Raw genomic sequence first — 18,541 nt, 5'->3', positions numbered from 1 at the left:
CTCATTACTTGCACAATCACAATAAAGTGGTGGGCGACATTCACAAAAAACTGCTGAAAAACACCATAATTTGCTATAAGGACAAGCCTGCTTCACATTTCGAGTTAGAGTCCTTCATATCATACTGTGACCGATTATTATTTCACATAGGATAATCCATGATAACTGATCGGATATAATTTTTAAGGATAAACAAGCAAAAACAAATTATTTAATCGATATAGCCATTCCAAACTTAACAGACAGAAATCAATTAGTAAAAAACACCAGAAATATGCTGAATTAAAAGGGGAAAATAAAAGACTATGGAACACGAACTGGGTATTCATTATCCCAATCGTAATATCGATAACTGGTATAAAGTGGTGGGCGACATTCACAAAAACATTGCTTAAACTACAACTGATGAAAAACACCACAACTTACTATAAGTACAAGCCTGCTCCACTTTTCGAGTTAGAGTCCTTCATATCATACTGTGACCGATCATTATTTCAGATAGGATAATCCATGATAACCGCTCGGATATAATTTAACAGGATAAACAAGCAAAAACAAGTTTTTAAATATATATAGCCATTCCAAACACACATAACTTACAGAAATGAATTCGTAAAAACACCAGAAATATGCTGAATTAAAAGGGGAAAATGAAAGACTATGGAACACGAACAGGGTATTCATTATCCCCATCGTAATATCTGGATCATCCCAAAGGCTTTACACAATAGTATTAATAAATTAGGCCCACACGGCAATACTTGTGTAAATCTTCGAAAACCCACAATACTATACACCACGAGAATAGTCTGAATTCTCCTATCAATTGAGACATGAATGTACTTGGCTATGCCTGTACCTCAAGTTTCACCATTTTAGGCTAAGATAATATTGATGATGATGATGATGATGATGATGATGATGATCATAATAATAATAATAATAATAATAATAATAATAATAATAATAATAATAATAATAATAATAATAATAAAGCACCTTTCATCCAGACGATGCCGTTCAAACCGCATCACAACGGGATTATGTGCAAACTAGAAAATAAAAGTCAAAATGTGTCAGTCCTAATATGCACCTCAGACTTCTGCACAGTGCTGTAGTTTAAGGCGTTGAATTCTACAGTTTAGGAACATAGTCCCAAAAAACTCAACGCTGACCTCCCAATGATCCTTTGGCCTTCTACCTTATCGTCTGCCTGCACTGCATTTTCTCGGCAACTGAAACACTGTTTCCTTGAACTATTCTGTTCCATGTTTCCTTGTACAACCTCATTGCACCGATGTGATGTAATGATCTATTTGGATCGCATGCAGAAAAGTTTTCCATTTTACAGTGGTGCATGTGACAATAATAAACCAATTTACCGATTGATTGTCAATAATACAGTGCCCCTTGGTTGCTTAAGATTATTATACCCGGGGGGTTGGCAGTGCGGATGAGCTGCCACGACCTATTAAATGCTCCCAGTGGCGAGTAGCCTCTGTCCAGCTCCTGGCCTTCACTTGCGGTTTAGCCACTAAGCCTAGTAAAGCGTTTCTTCCGACAGGAGAAGGGGCACAGATGCCTTACAGCCAGTCGCTTTGTTCAGATGGGCTCATCGGCCGTGATTGGCAGCTCACACAGGAGCAGGAAAACTCTGATCTCAAAACTCCACTGCGTTGCAACTGTCCCCCTCATGGGGAAGAGTTTGGGAGTAAACCCAATAGGAAGATTCTTGACCTGATGCCCCTAAGTCAGTGTTAAATGGTGTTCAACGCAGACTGGCATATCCTGCGACACCTCTGGTGCCAAGCTGTGTCAGTGTCTGCCATTCCTTTGTGTTCATCAGATGCATGGAGAGAGGGAGCTTGCTACATGTCCTGCTTGCAGGGGCAGGACATCCACGGTCGGCTCTGACAGACGGAGGCCTCATCAGACAGCGTCCCACACCCCCACAGCAAGACTGATGAGTAGCATTTGCCAAGACTTCACCACCCTCTCCCACGAACACGATGTACATTACTGAGACAGACGCTTGTGGTTTCTTCCATTGACAGAGATTTCATCTTTCCGCCAATCCTCCATCACTGCGACTGAAAATTACCCATTTTCTTTCTTGTAACTCCGATGGTTTATCGATCCGCAACTTCACTGTGATTCTCCCCCAAATGCTGGCCGACTTGAGTATTTCCCTCATATTCTGCTCCTGTTTTGATGCAAGAGCAGTGGACACCTGTGACTCCCCAGTGTGCAGCTTTGCCAAAATGCACAGTGTCCTGCTCTCCATATTTCCACACCAGATCAACATTAACATCGTCTGTTAATGATGCAAACAATGCTTTAAATATAGTGAAATATTGTTGTGACGGGAGTGCAGTCAGGATTGCAATAGAATATTCAAGATTCAAAAACTTTATTGTCATTCTAACTGTACATCAGCTCTGCAGGGCAGAATGAGACAGCGTTTCCCAGGAGCAGTGCAATCATAATATAACATACGCAACAATAAATAGTAAACACAACAATATAAAGTAAAACACAACAGCCACATGTCAGTTAAAATCAAGTTACAAGTGTCCAGTGCAGTTAAAATTGTCAAAGCAGAGTCAGATCGAGCAGCTATTTAGCAGTCTGACTGCCTGTGGGAGGAAGCTGTTTAGTAGCCTTACGGTTTTAGTTTTGATGCTCCTGTAACGTTTCCCTGATGGCAGAAGAACAAACAGTTCATGGAGAGGGTGTGAGGGGTCTTTAATGATGTACCGTGTCTTCTGGAGGCATCGACTCTAAAAGAGGTCTTGGACAGAAGGTAGGGAGACCCCAATAGCCTTCTCTGCTCCCCTAACCAGCCTGTCGGCAGCACTGCAGCTGGAGTACCAGGTTGGGATGCAAAAGGTCAGCACACTCTCAACCACGCCTCTGTAGAATGTAGTTAAGATGTTAGTGGGTAGTGATGCTTGTTTAAGCTTCCTCAAAAAGTGCAATCAGGGGAATGTTCACATTCACAAATAACTATAACCAGAAAATGAGGATTGGACATTTTCAGGGACATCCATTGCTGTCAATTCTGTGTCTGTGAACAGAATTTTACTTGCTGTCCTAATATCCATGGAAGCATTGAATTTATTCCTGTAATCTCAAACACTGAAAGTTGAAAGGCAGTTAAAAAGTTCTTTGTCAGATGAGCCATTTAACATTTTGAATATGTTCTCTGTTCCCATGGAAGATGTTCAACAGAAACACAAGGAGACTCTGCGGGCACAAACTGAAACACTGAGAGTGAACACGATCCTGATGAGGGAGAAGGTGAAGGTTTTCCAGCTGGTTGATCGATACGCTGAGCTCACGGTCATTTCTTCTGTTCGAAATCGGAGACTGGTGGAACATGAGCTGCTGGCAAGAGGCAGAGACCACGAGGAGTGGAGACAGAAACATCTCCGCGGAGAGATGGAAAAAATCCGGACTGATCAGTTACTCCAGAGCAGCTTTTCCCGGGGTAAATCCAAATCTGGGAGTTCAGCATCAGTGGCCGGAGTCCCGGGGATCGGGAAAACAACAATGGTACAAAAGATTGTTTATGACTGGGCCACGGGGAAAATATACCAACAGTTCCAGTTTGTCTTCAGTTTCAAATTCCGTGATTTAAACAGTATTAACTGTCGAATAAACCTGAGGGAACTGATTCTGGATCAGTATCCCTACTTTGGGAATATCCTGAGAGAGGTCTGGAAGAACCCAGAGGGATTGCTGTTTATATTCGATGGTTTGGATGAATTCAAACACAGAATCGATTTTGCGGACAGTCGGAGAGATACAGAACCCAAGCACCAGTGCCCAGATCCCGAGTGGTGGTGTGAAGTGTCTGACATTGTGTACAGTTTAATCCAGGGCAAGCTGCTCCCAGGGTGTTCAGTGCTGGTTACCACCCGCCCCACTGCGTTACATTTATTGGAAAAGGCGGATATCAGTGTCTGGACTGAAATCCTGGGATTTGTTGGTGAGGAACGGAAGGAATATTTCATCAGACATTTTGAAGATCAGACGGTGGCGGAAGCTGTTTTCAATTATGTGAAGGAGAACGAAATCCTGTACACCATGAGCTACAACCCTTCCTACTGCTGGATCCTCGCTCTGGCACTGGGCCCCTTCTTCACACAAAGAGTCAGAGACCCGCAGCGAGTTCCCAAGACAATCACCCAACTGTACTCCTACTATATTTACAACATCCTGAAAAACCACGGCCGTCAGATTGAGAACCCCCGTGATGTGTTACTCAGTGTTGGTCAGATGGCCTTCAGAGGAGTGTCCCAGAGGAAGATTGTGTTTACAGATGGAGATTTGATCAACTACAATCTGCAGCCTTCCCAGTTCCTGTCCGGGTTCCTGATGGAGCTTTTGGAGAGAGAGGATTCTGCCGGTTGTGTGGTGTACACATTCCCACACCTCACTATCCAAGAGTTTGTAGCTGCAGTCGCACAATTCCTGATTCCACATCCCAGGGATATACTGAAATTCCTCACTGAAGCCCACAACACGTCAGTTGGGCGATTTGAGGTATTTCTCCGTTTTGTTGCTGGTCTCTCCTCCTCAATGACAGCTCAGGGCCTGGAGGAGTTTCTGGGTCCATTTCCTCATGAAACAACCGGCCGGGTGATTAAGTGGGTGAAGGAGGAGGTTCAACGCCAGATTGGAAACACAGGGAGTGGAGCTGGTAAAAAGAGCCTCCTGAACACATTGCACTACCTGTTTGAGTCTCAGAATCGTGGCCTGGCTCAGGCCACACTGGGATCTGTGGAAACACTTTCATTCAGTGAAATGCCACTGACCCCGATTGACTGCGTAGTCTTGTCCCATGTCATCGGACTCTGTGATACAATCAAACAGCTCGATTTTTGGAACTGCCGCATTCACTTTGAAGGAATACAGCGGCTGGGACCCGGGCTACACAAGTGCCAGGAGTTGAGGTAACTTGATTTATCTCTCACTCTGAACTGTGAAACTGTTCCATTGTGTGGTTTCAAAGCGAAGGAAATTGGGTAAAATCGGAGTAAATCAGATTGCGAAACATTGTTAAAAATGACCAAGGGACCAGTCAGTAATTCCACAAGAACAGAAGGGTTCTGTGGTTCCTTGTGAAGGGATGTTGGAGACTTCATCAGATCAGTGAACAACGACCATTGGTTTAATGGTAGTAAATCACAGGAATGGCCGTGTTTCTCGCTGCCTGTGACACGTCCATTGACAACGTTCCTTCTCAATGTTAATGACACCCAGACCGACACTGACTGCAAGGGGGTGTGTAGGGACATCACACCATTTCCCGTTGAGGAACAAGAGAGTGTGAGATGACTTTCCCAGTGAGAGGTTTAGAAATGCTGCTGTGACATTGTCCTCCTCTGCCCTTCCCTGTGAGTGACTATCTCCATCACTCCACCTGTGTGACTTTTCTCAAACCCCGTTACCCAGTCACCATGTGGGCATCTGTTCTCCCGATTGTGGACCTCAGTTTTGGCCAACCTCTCCCAAGGATCTACAAGCGGTACGTCCGCATCACCTCCTCTTGTGGGAACAACTTTTCTCATCACTACACTCCAGTGGGATCTCTGTGCACACTTCCATTCCCACTGTTGGACCTCTCTGCAGAAGTCTCATTCTTCCTGTGCGTTAATTTCTCCCCATCCTTCTGTCGGGTCTTTCTTCCCCACCCCATTTCCCCTGTGGTATCACTCTTCCCCATCCACCTTCCAACTATGGGATCTCTCTTCCCCACCCCATTTCCCCTGTGGGGGCTTCTCTTCCCCACCCTGTGAGTATCACTCTTCCCCATCCACCTTCCTGCTGTGGGTTCTCTCTTTCCCGTCCTCCTTCCCCCTATGGGATCTCTCTTCCCCACCCGCTTTCCCGTATGGTGGGGGTCTCTCTTCCTCCTCTCCCTTCCCACTGTGGGGATCCCTCTTCCCCATCCCGTTCTGCTGTCAGTTCTCTTTTCTCTTCGCCGTCCTCCTCCCCTTGCGATATCTCTAATCTTCACCCCCTTTACCCCTGTGGGAAGTCTTCTCGATTCCCCTTCCTCCGGTGGGATCTCAATTCCCTCTCCCCATTCGTTCTTTTGGCTCGCTCTTCCCCAACTCCTGCCTCCAGTGGGATCTTTATTCCCTAACTCCTTCCTCCTGTGGGGATCACTTACCCATCCCCCTTCCTCTGTCGGGTTCTCCCTTGCTCATTCCCTTCCTCCTATGAGGTTCTCTCTTGCCCATCCCCATTCCTCCAATAGGAATCTCTCTTCCACATTCCGCTTTCTCCTCTGGAGTCTTTCTTCCCCATTTCCATTCCTGCTGTGTGGAATCACTCTTCCCCACCCCCTTCATCCTGTGGGATCTCTCTTCCCCATCCCCCATCATCCTCTCGGGATAACTCTTCCTCATTCCCTATTGCTCTATGGGGATCCGTCTTCCTTGTTCCCCTTCCTCCTGTGGGGATCATTTTTTCCCACCACTTTTCCTGTGGTGGGGGTCTCTGCGCGCATCTCCCATGGAGATTTTCCCACCCACAATTCCTCCTCTCAGAGGGACGATCTCTCACCTTTCAACCCTGCCCCTTCTGACATTCTCACATCAGGAACACTATTCTAACTGTTGGGGAAAGAGTCAGATGATGGGAAATTACAGAGTCACACTGACAGTAAATTACTGACATTCAGTGGTGAAATTTGACAGTGATGGGAATTCCAATCAGTGATCTACTGAAGGGTTTCATGTTTGCAGAAATATCCCAATGAGAGATATTCCCTCAGACCCACAGTTTCAATCTCTTTGTTCATTAGTTTGTCTCTTTGTGTTTAGACTCGGGGGGAATGACCTGGGAGATTCAGGAGTGAAACTGGTGTCTGAGGCTCTGAGGAACCCGGAGTGTAAAATACAGAAACTGCGGTAAGTACCAGACTGTTGGAGATTGTGTTTACAGTTACTGGGTGTCAGAAATTGAACATCAAGCTGATCAGTAATTGTGTTACTGCTAAACACTGGGAATTTCTGATGTCTCCTGTCTGTGTGTCCTTCACTCTCACTCTCTCTCAACCCCAGGCTGAACGATGTTGGCCTCACAGGTTCTGGTGCCGAGGATCTCGCCTCCACTCTCAGTGCAAACTGTACACTTACAGAGCTGAACCTGAGTATTAATAAACTGGGAGATTCAGGAGTGAAACTGATGTCTGAGGCTCTTGGAAACCCGGAGTGTAAAATACAGAAACTGTGGTAAGTACTAGACTGTGGGAGTTTGTGTTTACAGTCACTGCGAGTCTGACATTTGACATTGATATGATCAGTAATTGTGTTACAGATAAACACTAGGGATTTGTACCGTCTCCTGTCTCTCTGTGTCCTTCACCTTCACTCTCTCTCATCTCCAGGCTGTGGAAAGTTGGTCTCACGGATTCTGGTGCCGAGGATCTTGTCTCGGCTCTCAGTACAAACCAATCACTGACGGAGCTGGACTTGAGATTAAACTCGCTTACGGACCGATCTGTCCCTGCTTTCCGTCGCCTAATACTGACCGTCCCAAGTCTGGCCTATATTGAGTGAGTATTCTTGTTAATGCTCAGTGTGATAAAATATCAGTGGATCCGCGGGTTCACCGGTGATATTTGTTTGTCAGCGTTTTTGAAATATTAACCCCAATCCCCTGTTACAGTCACTGTTGTATCATTTGTTTATTTCCTCTGTATTCTTCCCTCTGTTTCAGGCTGTGGAGAAATCACTTCAGTGAGACTGGGGAGATGGAACTGAAGTCTTTGCAGGAACTCAGACCTGGACTGACATTGAACCTGTGAACATCTGAATGAGTGAACAACCCCACCCAAGGGATGGGGACATTTTAGTCGATTTCTCACCATCCCCTTTAATGACAACACTCCAGGGTTAATTCCCAATGATTCTAACGGATCTCATTTCCAACCAAGCACTCTTTGATGTCAGAAGCGTTTCCGCAGGCATGTAATTCCCCTTTGTGACCAGCAGCGCTATTTCTGCTGGATGTCCCGGTCCGAGAGTTGATTTAAGTGAGGCCTTGAGGAAATACACAGATAGAAGAGGCGGGGCTCAGTCTGGGACACCAGTGTCTGGGGTGGGATTATCCTGAGAGAGAACACTTTTGCTCACTATGCTGAGGACAGTACATTTAGTAGTCTGTCCGACATAATGATGTTAAATGGATAAATACCTTGGTAGCTACCCTGGAACTGCAGTGATCTCAGACACTGTCCTGAAATGTGATTTTATAATCATCGGTTTCCTGAAGCGGAATGATGGTGAGAAACGGGACGGATTATTCAATCTGTTACTCGTTGTCACTGGTCAGTTAATTGTGTGTGACTCTGAGTGAATGAGGAACAGCTTATTTATTTCCGAAAGTTAGCAGGTTACACGTTGTTTAATTTACATTTACATTTGTCATGTGTGTTGGCGCGTGGCCTAGTGGACAAGGCATCGGACTATTAACCTGAAGGTCACTGGTTCGAGCCTCAGCTGAGGCAGCGTGTTTGTGTCCTTGAACAAGACACTTAACACATTGCTCTGTGGCACCGGGGCCTGGTGCCCTTCCCTTGGACAACATCGGTGGCGTGGAGAGGGGACGGCTTGCAGCCTGGGCAACTGCTGGTCTCCCATCAAAAAAGCCTGGGAAAAAAAACCTTCCAAGACGCAAATCCATGGTCTCATGAGACTAACGTATGACTATTATTATGATGATAAACTGCTGTAACTTTCTGTCGGATGTCCCGGTCCGAGAGTTCATTTAAGTGAGGCCTTCGGGAAATACACAGATGGAAGGAACACGAAGGGGGGTGGGCCCTCAGTCTGGGACACCAGTGTCTGGGGTGGGATTATCCTGAGAGAGAATACTTTTGCTCACTATGCTGAGGATAATACATTTAGAAGTCTGGCCGACGTAATGATGTTAAATGGATAAATACCTTGGTAGCGACCCTGGAACTGCAGCGATCTCGGACACTGTCCTGAAATTTCAGGCCCCAGAGAATTACCCAGACAGGAAGAGCCCGGGGGTCCGGGGCTCACCTGGGACACCGGTATCCCGGGGTGGGATTATCCCGGGAGAGAATCTTTTTGCTCCCTTTGCTGAGGACGGTGCATTCGGCAGCCTGGCCGATATAATGATGTTAAATGGACAAATCCCTCGGCAGTGACCCTGGATCTGCAGCGATCCCGGACACGGCCCTGAAGTGTGATTTTATAATCATCGGTTCCCCGATGCAGAGTGACGGTGAGAAACGGGACTGATTATTCAATCTGTTACTCGTTGTCAATGGTCAGTTAATTGTGTGTGACTCTGAGTGAATCAGGAACAGCTTATTTGTTCCTGCACGTCAGCAGGTTACACGTTGTTTAATTTACATTTGTCATGATGAAATCAATAAACTGCTGTAACTTCCTGTCTTGGTCTTGGACTTGATTTGAGTTTGCTCGGGAACCCCATCACCCACAGCGATCCAGAGCTTCTCGCAGAGGCACAGCTGAGGCTAAGGGAGGTTTGCTGCCCAGGATCTCGTAACCCCCACAGCACCCAAGCTGATCCCGTGCTTTTCTTGCTCCTGCCCCCCCCCCACACTTTCATTGTTCCCCCCGAAACCTTTTTCCACACCGTAACCTTGCCTATTTTAACATCTTTAAAGGTTCCCAATGAATCTGCCTCTACCACCACCCCACACCAGCAGTCTGTGTAAAAAAAAACCCTGCACTTCACATGTCCTTTGGAATTACCCCCATCTCACCTTTAAAAAGAGTCCTCTGTTATTTGACATTTCAACCGTGGGGAAATTACTGTCTGTCTGGTATTTCCATGTCCCCCATAAATTGTATAAAATTCAGCAGATCTACTCTTAGCCTCTCCCGCTCCAGAGACGACAACCCCAGTTTGTCAAAACTCTCAGTATAGTGCATGCTCTCTAATCCAGAAGGCATCCTGGTTAGCGCCGGCTGTATCCTCCGCAAAGCCTCGATGTCTTTCCTCTGATGGGGCCACCAGAGTTAATTACAGACTTACTAGAGTTTTGTAAACTCTCCATGGTAGCATCTTTCCTGAAAATCAACCAGCCCTTATCTCATTAAGTAGCCTCATGTGCAGCACCTTGTCAAATACCCTCTGAAAAAACAAGTAAGCCATATCCACTGACTCTCCTTTGTTGATGCTGATTGTTATATCCTCAAAAAATTGCAACAGGTTTCCCATTACGGAACCTATGCAGACTTTGTCCTACTTTTTCATGTATCCGGACACCTCATACTCCAACATTTTCCTAACGATGAAGGAAGACTAATTGGCCTAGAATTTCCTATTTTTGCCTCCCTCCTTTCTTAAGGAGTGGCGTGACATGTGTAATTTCCAATCCACAGGAACAATTTCAGATTCAAGTAGTTCACAAAGGATACCAGTAATGCCTCTGCGATCTCATTAGCTACTCTTTCAGAAATCTGGTGTGTCGTAGAGACTGTGTTGACTGGCTGCATCACGGCTTGCTACGGAAACAGCAATGGAATTGAACCGAAAATCCTACAAAAAGTAATGGATTCGGCACAGTGGTTCACGGGTAAAACACTCCAAACCATTGAGTAGCCCCGAGAATGTGGGGCTGAGAGAAACAGGCCAGTTTATCGATACACTTCTGAGAGAGTGAGAGTGAGAGACACAGGCCAGTGTATGGATATGATCCTGAGAGAGTGGACAGAGACCCCTCCCTCTCCCTTCCCCCATCCCACTTTCACTCTGCCTCCTCTTCCAACTGGCTATCACCTCTCTCATGATTCTGCCTTCTTCTACTACCCATAGTGCTTTCCCCTTACATTCCTTCTTCACCTCTCCTGCCTATCACCTTCCTGCTTCCCCTCCCCCACCTCTTGATCTTTCCTCGGATTGGCTTTTCACCCTCCCCCTTTTTTCTATATAGGGCCCCTGACCCCTCGTTCTTCAGACCTGATGAATGGTCTCGGCCCGAAACGTTGACTGCTCATTTCAACGGATGCTGCCCAACCTGCTGAGTTCATCCAGCTTTTGTACGTGCTGATTGTATAAATATGTCCCTGTGAGAGGAGGACTGAGAGACACTGGTTAGTTTATTTATATACTCCTGAGAGAGTGAGTCTGAGAACACTGGTCAGTTTATTTATATACTCCTGAGAGAGTGAGTCTGAGAGACACTGGTCAGTTTATTTATATACTCCTGAGAGAGTGAGTCTGAGAGACAAAGGTCAGTTTATTTATATACTCCTGAGAGAGTGAGTCTGAGAGACACTGGTCAGTTTATTTATATACTCCTGAGAGAGTGAGTCTGAGAGACACTGGTCAGTTTATTTATATACTCCTGAGAGAGTGAGTCTGAGAGACACTGGTCAGTTTATTTATATACTCCTGAGAGAGTGAGTCTGAGAGATACTGGTCAGTTTAATTATATACTCCTGAGAGAGTGAGTCTGAGAGACACTGGTCAGTTTATATATACTCCTGAGAGAGTGAGTCTGAGAGACACTGGTCAGTTTATTTATATACTCCTGAGAGAGTGAGTCTGAGAGACACTGGTCAGTTTATTTATATACTCCTGAGAGAGTGAGTCTGAGAGACACTGGTCAGTTTATTTATATACTCCTGTGAGAGAGAGTCTGAGAGACACTGGTCAGTTTATTTATATACTCCTGAGAGAGTGAGTCTGAGAGACACTGGTCAGTTTATGTATATACTGTTGAGAGAGTGAGTCTGAGAGACACTGGTCAGTTTATTTATATACTCCTGAGAGAGTGAGTCTGAGAGATACTGGTCAGTTTATTTATATACTCCTGAGAGAGTGAGTCTGAGAGATACTGGTCAGTTTATTTATATACTCCTGAGAGAGAGAGTCTGAGAGACACTGGTCAGTTTATGTATATACTGTTGAGAGAGTGAGTCTGAGAGACACTGGTCAGTTTATTTATATACTCCTGAGAGAGTGAGTCTGAGATATACTGGTCGCTTATGTATATACCGCTGTGACAGTGGGAATAAGTGAGCAGAGGCTGAGGACGAGCTCGCTCCCAGTGAGGTAAGGCTGGGTAAAGTCCTTTAATTAATCTAATTAGCTTAGAAGTAGGTAATGGAGGCAGCAGTTAGGGCAGTCGAGTGCTCCGTATGCAGTACGTGGGAAGTCAGGGCAAGCACGATTGTCCTTGATGACTACACCTGTAAAAGGTGCATCCAGCTGCAGCTCCTGACAAACCGTGTTAGGGAACTAGAGCTGGACCTGGATGATTTCGGATTTGCGAGGCAGAGGCAGAAATAGACAGGAGTTTCAGAGAGATAATCACCCCTAAATGTCAGGAGGCAGGGAGCTGGATGACTCAGGAGAGGGAAGGGGAATAGACAGGAAGAGCAGATCCCCCTGTGGCAGTTCCCATCAACAATAAGTATACCGTTTTGGATACTGTTGGTGGGGACGACCTACCAGGCACTAGTTGTAGTGGCCGCGTTTCTGGCACGGAGACTAGACCCTCAGATCAGAAAGGAAGGAGGGAAAAGAGGAGAGCAGTAGTGATAGGGGATACGATAGTTAGGAGGACAGATAAGAGGTTCTGTGGGAGAGATTTAGAATCTCGGATGGTCTGTTGCCTCCCTGGTGCCAGGGTCCGCGATGTCTCGGATCAAGTTCTCAGTATTCTCAGGAGGGAGGGTGAGCAGCCGGATGTTGGCCGAGTAGGGACCAACGACGTGGGTAGGAAGGAGGAGGGATCCTCCAAACAGAGTTCAGGGAGTGAGGTGCAAAGTTGAAGGACAGGACCTCCAGTGTTGCAATCTCAGGATTGCTCCCCGTGCCACGTGCTAGTGAGGCTAGAATAGGAAGATAATGCAGCTAAATACGTGGTTAAGGCGATGGAGCAGGAGGGAGGGCTTAATGATTCTGGCCAATTGGGCTTCCTTCCAGGGAAGGTGGGACCTGTTCCGACGGGACGCTTTACACCTGAACTGGAAGGGGACTAACATCTTTGTAGGTAGGTTAGCTAGTGCTGCTCTGGCGGTGTTTAAACTAGATTTGCAGCGGGAGGGGAACCAGAGTGTTAGAACAGATGATGAGGTGGAGGAGGATAAAGTATCTTGCGAGAACTGCTTGTATCGACAGAAATCAAAGGATTGTATGTGATAAAAATGTTCTCAGGTGCCAAACTGCGGAAGAGGCGTCTGGCTTTCAAATAGAGACAGATAGGAGACAGAGTGTGAAGGAGAATAGGTAGGTGATAGAGAAGGGACCGAAGGTTTGAAATGTATATTTTAACGCAAGGAGTGTTATGTACAAAGCGGATGAGCTCACAGCGTGGATCAGTACTTGGAGATATGATGTGGTGGCCATTACAGAGATTTGGATGGCTCAGGGACAGGAATAGTTACTTCAAGTTTTTACATGTTTCAGGAAGGACAGGGAGGGAGGCAAAAGAGGTGGGGGCATGGTACTGTTGATCAAAGATAGTGTCACGGCTACAGGAAAGGTAGAAGTCATGAAGGGATTGTCTGCGGAGTCTCTGTGGTTGGCGATTAGGAACAGGAAGGGGTCAATATCTTTACTGGGTGTTTTTATAGGCCGCTCAATAGTAACAGGTATATGGAGGAGTAGAAAGGAAAACAGATCCTGGAAAGGTGTAATAATAACAGAGTTGTCGTGTTGGGAGATTTTAATTTCCCAAATATTTATTGGTATCTAGCTACAGCAAAGGGTATAGATGGGGTAGAGTTTATTAGGTGTGCTCAGGAAGGTTTCTTGACACAATATGTAGATAAGCCTACAAGAGGAGAGGTTGTCCTTGAATTGGTATTGGGAAATAAACCTGGTCAACTGTCAGATCTCTCAGTGGGAGAGAATTTTGAAGATAGTGATCATAATTCTATCTTTTTTAACATAGCTTTGGAGAGAGATTGGAACAGACAAGTCAGAAAAGCGTTCAATTGGACTAAGGGGAATTATGAGGCTATCAGGCAGGAAAATTGGAAGCTTAAATTGAAAACAGATGTTCTCAAGGAAAAGTACGGAAGAAAGGTGGCAAATGTTCAGGGAATATTTGTGTGAAGTTCTGCATAGCAACGTTCCAATGAGACAGGGAAGTTATGGTAGGGTGCAGGAACCGTGGAGCACAAAGGCTGTAATAAACCTGGTCAAGATGAAAAGAAGAGTTTACGAAAGGTTCAGCGAGCTAGTTAATGTTACAGATCTAGAAGATTATCAGGCTAACAGGAGGCAGCTTCAGAAGCAAATTAGGAGAGCCAGAAGGGGCCATGAGAAGGCCTTGGCGGGCAGGATTAAGGAAAACCGCAAGGCATTCTACAAGTATGTGAAGAGCAGGAGGATAAGACGTGAAAGAATAGGGCCTATCAAATGTGACAGTGGGAAAGTGTGTATGGAAACGGAGAAAATAGCAGAGGTAATTAATACTTCAGTATTCACTGTGGAAAAGGCTATTCGTGATAATAGTGAAGACTTGCAGCAGGTTGAAAAACTTAAGCATGTAGATATTAAGAAAAAGTATGTGCTGGAGCTTTTGGAAAACATCAAGTTGGATAAGTCGCCGGGCCCGGATGGAAAGTACCCCAGGATACTGTAAGAGGCGAGAGAGGAGATTGCTAAGGCAATCACTAGGGACGGGAGAGGATCCAGAGGATTGGAGAGTTGCGAATGTTGCTCCTTTATTCAAGAAAGGGAGTAGACATAGACCTGGAAATTATAGACCAGTGAGTCTTATCTCAGTGGTTGGAGATGATCCTAAGAGGCAGGATTTATGAATATTTGGAGAGGTATAATATGATTGGGAATAGTCAGCACGACTTTGTCAAAAGCAGTTCGTGCCTTACAAGCCTGATTGAATTATTTTGAGGACGTGTCTAAACATATTGATGAAACAAGAGCAGTAGAAGTAGTGTATTTGGATTTCTGCAAGGCATTTGATAGGTACCCCATGCAAGGCTTATTTAGAAAGTACGGAGGCATGGGATCCAGGATGACATTACTTTGTGGATCAAGAACTGGCTTGCCCACAGAAGGCAAAGAGAGGTTATAGTCGGGTCATATTCTGTATGGAGGAAGGTTGCCAGTGGAGTGCCTCAAGGATTTATTCTGGGACTCCTACTCTTCGTGATTTTTATAAATGACCTGGATGAGGAAGTGGAGGGATGGGTTAGTAAGTTTGCTGATATCACTAAGGTTGGAGTTGTTGTGGATAGTGTGGAGGGATGCCAGAGGTTATAGCGAGACATTGATAGGATGAAAAACTGGGCTGAGAAGTGGCAGATGGAATTAAATCCAGATAAATGTGAAGTGGTTCATTTTGGTAGGTCATATATGATGGCAGAATATAGTATTAATGGTAAGACTCTTGGCAGTGTGGAGGGTCAGAGGGATCTTGGGGTCCGGGCCCGAGTCCATCGGACGCTCAACGCTGCACAGTTTGACTCAGTGGTTAAGAAGGCGTAAGGTGTATTAGCGTTAATGAATCGTGGTATTGAATTTAGGAGCCGACAGATAACATTGCAGCCATATAGGACCCTGTTCAGACCCCACTTGGAGTACTGTAAACACGAAGAAATCTGCAGATGCTGGAAATTCAAGTAACACATAAAAGATGCTGGTGGAACGCAGCAGGCCAGGGAGCATCTATAGGAAGAAGTACAGACGAAGTTTCAGTCGGAGACCATTCGTAAGGACAATCTGAAAGAAACGATAGTAAGATTTGAAAGTAGGAGACGCAGGGGGAAATCCGAAATGTTAGAAGATAGGAGGAGGAGGGGTGAAGCTAAGAACTAGAAAGGTGAGTGGGAAAAGGGATACAGAGCTGGAGAAGGGAAAGGATCATGATTCGAGGCCTAGGGAGAAAGAATGGGGGAGGGGAGCAGCAGAGGGAGATGGAGAACAAGCAAGGAGTGATTGTGAAAGGAGCAGAGAGAGAGAGAAAAAGGGGCGGGAATAAATAAATTTGAGATGGGGTAAGAAGGGGAGGAGGGGCATTAACGGAAGTTAAATAAATGTTCATGCCATCAGGTCGGAGGGTACCCAGACGGATTATAAGATTGTTTTTCCTCCAACCTGAGTGTGGCTTCATTTTGACAGTAGAGAAGCCATGGATAGACTTATCAGAATGGGAATGGGACATGGAATTAAAATGTGTGGCCACTGGGAGATCCTGCTTTCTCTGGCGGACAGAGCGTAGGTGTTCAGCGAAACGGTCTCCCAGTCTGCGTCGGGTCTCACCCATATATAAAAGGCCGCGCCGGGAACACCGGACGCAGTATACCACACCAGCCGACTCACAGGTGAAGCGTCGCCTCACCTGGAAGGACTGTGTGGGGCGCTGAATGGTGGTGAGGGAATAAATATAAGTACAATTGTAGCAATTGTTCCGTTTACAAGGATAAGTGCCAGGAGGGAGATTGGTGGGAAAGGATGGGGAGGGGGGACGAGCAGACAAGGGAGTCGCGTAGCGAGCGATCCCTGCGAAAAGCAGAAGGGGGGAGGGAAAAATATGCTTGGTAGTGGGATCCCGTTGGAGGTGACGGAAGTCACGGAGAATTATACGTTGGACCTGGAGGCTGGTGGGGTGGTAGGTGTTACGTACCCGTGACACGTGACAGTGGTGTACTTGTCACGTGACAGGTGTTGAAGCTATACTGGACTTGAGGTAATGGTCTTGTGATGGTGGAGTGACGTCATTTTTCCGCCAGTAGAGGTCATGTGACAGGTTTTTTTTCCAGGGTACAAAAGGAAGACCCCTCCCTGTGAGGAGGGGCAGTTCGTGGCTAGATTTGCCCATGTTGACTTCATGCCACTGCGTGATTTCATATTATGACGCAGTTTAGTTGAAAGATGGATTTTTATTTAATGCCTAAAGTTTAAAAGATCATTGCCAGCAGTTTCTTTATAATACTGCTAGTTGAGAATCAGTGGAGAGTGAAGATCGGAGTTCGGGAGTTGAAAAATCGAGGAAAGTCGATTTCGGCGGTGAAACAGGTTCGACCTTGTTTGATCCTCATTCGGAAGGAATTCGTTGACTATGCTCGTGTTAATCCCTGTGAAATAGCAGAAAGGATTGGGAACAGTTTTGTAAAGGAAAGGTCAGTGCCTTGAAGCCGTTTCATTTTCCATCTTCGTAAATTCTCCTTGGGAAAAGTATAGTTCGACTGGGAACCGCAACGACACGACGTGAAGGAGAATTTAAATCGTCTTAAAAAGTCTCTCCCTTAAATGGACTGTAAGCATTTTGAACTTTTGCAATACTACTTTGAAAAACTGTTTTTGCAACATCGCTTTAAGAACTGTTTAAGCTTCATTGCTTTAAGAACTGTTTAAGCTGCCGCACAGCAGCTGATTTCTGGTTACGTTAGTGATTTGTTTATTTTTGGGGGTTTGTTTTTCAGTGTTTAATATATACTTATATATTTATTGTTGCTGAATCCGTAACAGAGGTAAGGACAAGGGGAACCCTATCCCGAGTGGGGTGGCGGGTGGATCGGGTAATGGCAGATGTGCGGGATATGAGGGAGATGCGTTTGAGAGCAGAGTTGATGGTGGACGAAGGGAAGCCCCTTTGTTTAAAATAGGAAGACATCTTCGTCCTGGAATGAAAAGCCTCATCCTGAGAGCAGATGCGGCAGAGACGGAGGAATTGTGAGAAGGGATAGCATTTTTGCAAGAGACAGGGTGGGCAGAGGTATATTCCAGGTAGCTGTTAGAGTACGTAGGCTTGTAGTAGATATCAGTAGATAGGCCTGTCTCCAGAGACGGAGACAGAAAGATCATGGAAGGGGAGGGAGGTGTCGGAAATTGACCAGGTAAATTTGAGGGCAGAGTGAAAGTTGGAGGCAATGTTAATGAAGTCAACGAGCTCAGCATGCGTGCATCTTGTTACCCCTGTTCTCCCTCACACAATATTTATTAGCTAAGTTTGTCTTTCATTTCAGAAATTCTGCTGACAATTTTTCAATCCATTCACGTCATTCACATATTCTGCGCGCTCCTATATATCAGCTCCCCGCTTTCATTATGAATGGAAGGGAGAGGCAGGCAGAAAAGAAGAAGACTGCACGAGCAGTGTGTCAAAATGCGTCACACACCTACGTTGGCAATCTTTTCAGTAATGACTGATCTTTACCGGCATGCATAGTCTTTCGATGCCAGTTCCGAAAAGCTCGCTATCGCTCTAACTTCAGGGTTTTTTTTCAATGTGCACGGGCTGTTTCTGACGATCTGCCTCTCAGAGAATGCGGTGTCAATGCAATGCAATTAAAAGCAGGTTTTAGTCAAAATGTCCCTTGTTCACGAGTGGCAGACAATTGAAAACATTCAACATATTTTCTGCTCAATTCAAAGCTACGTTTTGAAAACTATCGCCCTGACTCTTCAAAGCCCAATAAAATACAGATATAAAGGGATTACCCTTGAACAAGAAGAACTTACAACCTGCGGTATCAATTAAATTAGCGAGGTGGTTTTGTTCTGTAAAGACGTCGGCGCTGCAGGGTCAGATCCCCGGTAAGAG

General features: G+C 45.6%; 1 protein-coding gene across 1 annotated transcript in view; it reads left to right on the top strand.

Annotated features, from left to right (window-relative positions):
* Positions 1–9,437, top strand: part of LOC140722657 (NACHT, LRR and PYD domains-containing protein 3-like) — a 57,163-nt gene extending 47,726 nt beyond the window's left edge. The window contains exons 8-12 of the mRNA XM_073037371.1: positions 3,221–4,958; positions 6,837–6,923; positions 7,077–7,247; positions 7,403–7,570; positions 7,735–9,437. Of these exons, the coding sequence (XP_072893472.1) occupies positions 3,221–4,958; positions 6,837–6,923; positions 7,077–7,247; positions 7,403–7,570; positions 7,735–7,822 (2,252 nt within the window). The 3' untranslated portion in view covers positions 7,823–9,437. The remainder of the gene's footprint in view (positions 1–3,220; positions 4,959–6,836; positions 6,924–7,076; positions 7,248–7,402; positions 7,571–7,734) is intronic.
* Positions 9,438–18,541: the final 9,104 nt, after the last annotated feature.

This window comes from Hemitrygon akajei, unplaced genomic scaffold (genome assembly GCF_048418815.1).
Source record: "Hemitrygon akajei unplaced genomic scaffold, sHemAka1.3 Scf000082, whole genome shotgun sequence".
NCBI lineage: Eukaryota > Metazoa > Chordata > Chondrichthyes > Myliobatiformes > Dasyatidae > Hemitrygon > Hemitrygon akajei.
Note: the sequence above shows the minus strand (reverse complement) of the source record. Positions and strands in the feature narration are given on the sequence as shown.